This window comes from Phaenicophaeus curvirostris, chromosome 8 (genome assembly GCF_032191515.1).
Source record: "Phaenicophaeus curvirostris isolate KB17595 chromosome 8, BPBGC_Pcur_1.0, whole genome shotgun sequence".
In the NCBI taxonomy this organism is placed as follows: domain Eukaryota; kingdom Metazoa; phylum Chordata; class Aves; order Cuculiformes; family Cuculidae; genus Phaenicophaeus; species Phaenicophaeus curvirostris.
In genome coordinates, this window is record NC_091399.1 from 11,872,158 (window position 1) to 11,877,211 (window position 5,054).

Here is a 5,054-nt window from a genome sequence, read left to right on the forward strand (position 1 = left end):
CTATCCCCCCTTTTTTTTTTCGTGTCCTGGCCACAGCCAAAGTCTGTATTTTCATTTAAAAAAACCCCACAAACCAAACCAAACAAACAAAAAAACCCAAAACAAAATAAGCAAAACCAAGAAACTGCAGAAGGGAAAGGATGAGCCACCCCTCTTCCAGCACCGCAGGCGACCGGCTAAAAGCTTCTCAGGAAGGTGCGAGCGAGGGCAAGTTGAGAACGGGAAAGAAAAAAAAATAAAAAAAAAAGAAGAAAGAAATGGGAAAAAGAAAAAAGAAGAAAAGAGGGAACAAGGAAAAAAAAGGGGGGAAAAGGGGGAGGGGGAGAGAAAGGGGTGTGTGTGTGTGAAAATAAGGGGAAAACAAAACAAAGGGCAAGGGAGCCAGAGGGCCAGAGGGCCAGCCCGCTGACGGAGGAGCAGGCGCCCCGCCCCCTCCCCTCCCCTTTAAGGTCGCGGAGCCGCCGCCGCCGCCCGGCAGAGCGCGAGGGGCTGTTGGCGCGCATGGAGCGAGGCCGCGGGGCCGGCGGGGGCAGCATGAGGCGGACGATGTGAGTCCCGGGGGGAGGCGCCGCTGCTGCCGGCACCTGGGCCTCGGCCAGCAAACCTACCGGTTTAAACGAGGGGGGAGAGAGTTTTCTTGTCCTCAGGCGGGTGCTCTGGGTGATACAAAGCGGCTTTTGATAGGAAAGGAGCTGGTGTCTAAAGCTCTTTCGTTTTAAACGTGCTGCTTCTCTGTTCTTCCAGCATTAAAGATTGGAAAACAAGACTGAGCTACTTCCTGCAGAACTCTTCCAATCCCACTAAAATGAAATCTAAGAAAGCAGGGAAACACCGCACCTACTTCAGGTAAGTTATGAGATGGAGACTTTTATTTAAAAAACAACACTCGATGATCTGGTGGGTCTCTTCCAACCTGGTTATTCTATGATTCTATGAACTTGAATGTTCTACAAAAGCAATGAAGTTTGAGCAATGAAGTCTAATGTTTTGTCTCTCTCTACTCAGACCTTCCCCTGAAGAAGCCCAGCTGTGGTCTGAAGCTTTTGATGAACTTCTTGCTAATAAATGTAAGTTTGTCTTTGAAAATTGCTGTTCAAGAACAGGAATGGTAAAGCTTATGCGTTTGTAAGAGATTGCTTCCTTGGATGTCAGCATTGTATCTTTATGATGTAAATAGCTTCTAGTCTGGTCTTGAAAGTTAAATGTTTTAAACTGAAGCCAAAATTCATAAAAGTGTTCTTAAAAATTTTAAAAGAGTATTAAAACATCTAGAATACTTAGTTGTAGCAGAATTTTTTCTTTAGCTACGCTTGTAGTTAAAACTACACCTATCAGCTTGGCTTTGCCAAATGTGAAAAGAACATTTGTATACCAAGCTTGCTGCTTAACCAAGGCGAATGCATTCAAACAGTTTGGGAAGGAGTCTGCAACACAAGTTCAATGATGGTTTTACTGTATCTCTACAAGGAAATGCACTCAACAGCAGAGCAAAAAGACTAAGAAATATTACTATTTGCTCTTTGAACTTGAGTCATCCTTTCCATTGCAAAAGATATTTCAGAGGTTTGTAGCACAGTCATAAATATTTACTCCAGTGCGAAGCTTAATGCAGGAGATCCTATCTAGAGTGATTTCGTTTTTAATGTATATGCAGGTATCACAAGGGAACTTACCAACTAGGAACGGCTTTCATTTTTTGTTTACCTAAAAAAAAAAAAAGGCTAATGCAAAGTGAAGCCTGCCAACCTGTTAGAATGTTAGTTTGCTTGCATTCATAAATGTGGAATTTTTTTTTATTACTAAGATATCCCTGAAAAGATATCCAGCCTTATTGCAAAATGTTTGGTAGAAACAGATGTGATCAGTGGGTGAATTCAAGATTTCTGAAATAGTTATTTGGATGCATATTTTTTTTTCTCCCTAGATGGTCTTGCTGCTTTCCGAGCTTTCCTGAAGTCAGAGTTCTGTGAAGAGAACATAGAGTTCTGGTTGGCCTGTGAAGACTTCAAGAAAACCAAGTCACCCCAGAAGCTGACATCGAAAGCAAAAAAAATCTACAATGACTTTATTGAAAAGGAGGCTCCCAAAGAGGTAAAGAACCTGCTTAAACATCGCTGCCCTGTTTTAGGAGTTTTAAAGACCTTCTTTACTTCTCCGAGCTCACTTTAAAATAGATGCCAAAACTACATCCTACATACTTCACTGTTAGTAGCTGTGTTTGAATGTAATTCTATTCCCTAACTGCCTTTTCACCAAGCTGAAAAGTGGTACAATCAGTATTTCAGTTTCCATCTTAACTGGGAATAGTCAACAACCACATTGTGTACACAACCTGTTGTGTATTTGGATGAAGTACTGCAAGGTAGTGTCATTGGAATTACTGGTTTTTGTATTAAAGAAGAGTTTCCTTCAAGGGAATTTCATTAAATTAACATGGTAGTAATAGTCTTGCCTGTTTTAACTCTTCAGAAATGTTATAGTGTATTGTGCTTATTTGAATTCAGTTCTCAGAAACGTCCATTTTTTTATTTCAGATAAACATAGACTTTCAAACAAAGAACATGATTGCACAGAATATTCAAGAAGCCACACATACCTGCTTCAGTGCAGCACAAAAGAGAGTTTACAGCTTAATGGAGAATAACTCATACCCACGGTTTTTGGAATCTGAATTCTATCAGGAGCTGTGCAAGAAGACACCCATCACCAGAGCAGCCCAGGGGACATGAGTGATGGAGAAGCAGGCAGAGAAGCCTCTTGGCTAGTAAGGAAACAAGCTAAAGCTCATGGCAGCATCCTGATCCCAGAGACTTAGTGAGCACTCAGTCTGTTTGCCATGTTGCAAGAACAAATATTGACTTGGTGCAAAACTGGTGGCAGAGTGATACTTTTGGAAGGCATTGAGAGTTGACAGCAGGTGTCTGCCGGCCAGCTGCTTGTGATGTGCTTCTTGGAGTGCTGCAGAGAAGGGGACTCCATGCATTAGACCAAACCCTACGAGTCCTCCTGTCACTGCTGAGGTGGTGATGCAGGAGGTCAGGACAGAGCATCATTTTTACAAACTGCTCTGTACGTGTCCTGGGAACTTGAGTAATTGGTTGCATATTCATTTTTCTTAAACATCAACTGTCACTTGGTGCATTCACACTGGCTGTGTAAACTGCCTCTAGCTGCTAAGAGATGTGTTGGGTTTCTGTCCAACTTCCAGGCAGTAGCCGCACTATGCAGCATGAGGTGAGTAAGAGAGTTGCTTAGTTCCCAGGGGAACAGGTTTTGCAACTAAGCTATGCAGGGCTGGATTGTGCCAGCTGGGCTGCAGGAAGCCAGCTGGGGGGTGTACAGAAGCTGTTTGGTATTATATTTCTACGTGGATTATGATTGTGTTGAATGCAACAATGTTGTAATTCTGTCTTGAGGACAGCAAACTTCAGTGAAGTATCTTATTTTTAATAAACTATTTTGATACTAAATTTCTTTTGTTGCTTAATTCTTTGCACACAGATCCACAATGCCTGGCACTAAGCTCCGGAGTAGTGGGATTGCATGGCCTGAGTGTGGCTTTAATAGGGCTAATCTTAAAGCAGGTAGCTCTTAATCTGTAAGGCAACTGTCTTATGTGTGTGATTTTTTTTTTTTTAACAGTATAAAAATCATTCTAGGCTTTTGTCTCTAGGAGAGACATATTCCATCACATCCTCTGTCTTAACTATGTCCCCCTAAGACAGCACAAGTCACATGTATGGCTACATGTGACAACAGATCAACTAGAAAGCAGCAGTGTTGTTGCTGGAGGTCACAGGATGGTATTTGGAATACAGGCACCCATTGTACAGCCACAACACAGTTGCTCAAGACCTCTCTCCTCTGCTTCCAAAAGGGCTTAGGTGGGCTTTAGTATGGGGCTGAAATTCATGCAGAGTCCCTATAGGTAATATTACAATAAAAACAGTTGACTCCCTGCTAGGTCAGTGCTTCTTAGGGGAAAGCTACTAGTCATCATTATTCCATGCTACTTTTCCTAAGTGAAAACATCCCAACCCAGTACTTCCAAACCAGTGCTTAATGTTTTAGTTTTGAGACTTGTCTGAACTCTAGGTCCTTGCTCCAGCTATTTTGTCTCCATTCCTCAGGTCACAGCTTTAATTCTTCAGTTCCCATATATTCACAGCAGTCATTTCTATAATGGCCCATGCCTACAACTATCAAGAAAATTCTAAGATTTTCTACTTTGATTACACATACAAATGTTGTTCAAAATCAACTACTAAATGCATATATATGTACATATTGCAGGATATATTGTAGTGTGTGTATATGTAGATACACAAATACATATACCTTTTATACTGCCTGTATACATGGAAAGAAGCAAGTCTGGTACAGCCCGTGCTTTGACATGTCAGATTTCTGTATCTGTGAGAGCTAGTTCTCATATAGTTAAGTTTGCTAATTGGTTGAGTCCTCATAAAACAAGCACAAGAAAAACTCAGGTCCATAATTTACTGCAAGAGCAGAAGTTTTGAGTGTGGGTTGTTTTTTTTTTTTTCCCTACTAGGAAAAACAGACTTGGGCTGATAATTGCTTTTGTAATCTAACAAAATAATTTGAAGAGCATAAAAATAGCCAGAACAGTACCTATTAATGGCTCAGACCCAGGGCAGACATAATTCCATGAAGCTTCATTGGCTTCAGTGAAGCTGCATTAATCTATGCCAGTTTGGGATGCAATAATTAACCACTGCTGGTGTCTTTTCAGGGAAAGAAACATTTCTAGTATCAGCAGGTGCTAGAGCTACTTATAGTACAGTATGTAGTTCAGAGGGGAAATTAGGTGCAGCTGTTAGACAGGATATAACTGCCCAAAGGCTGTTCTTGTCTATTTTTAAGATTTGAATCGTGAACACTGGTCATGAAGTCTGTGCAAGCAACTTTGTAGCTTCCATAGATCATACTACTGGAACAACAAGCCCAGCAAGCCACACTAGGTCCCTGGCATGGTCTGTCTGCTGCATCCAAAAGCCCTAGTTTGAAGGCTAAGCTTTGCAGCAGAACAG

At 41.6% G+C, this 5,054-nt stretch overlaps 1 protein-coding gene across 1 annotated transcript; it reads left to right on the forward strand.

Annotated features, from left to right (window-relative positions):
- Nucleotides 1-461: 461 nt before the first annotated feature.
- On the forward strand, nt 462-3,470 carry LOC138723476 (regulator of G-protein signaling 2-like). The gene is made up of 5 exons (XM_069862550.1): nt 462-548; nt 745-846; nt 1,006-1,067; nt 1,925-2,091; nt 2,535-3,470. Exons 1-5 carry the CDS (start codon nt 502-504, stop codon nt 2,727-2,729), a joined length of 573 nt encoding a protein of 190 aa, XP_069718651.1. The 5' UTR covers nt 462-501; the 3' UTR covers nt 2,730-3,470.
- The last annotated feature ends 1,584 nt before the right edge of the window (nt 3,471-5,054 follow it).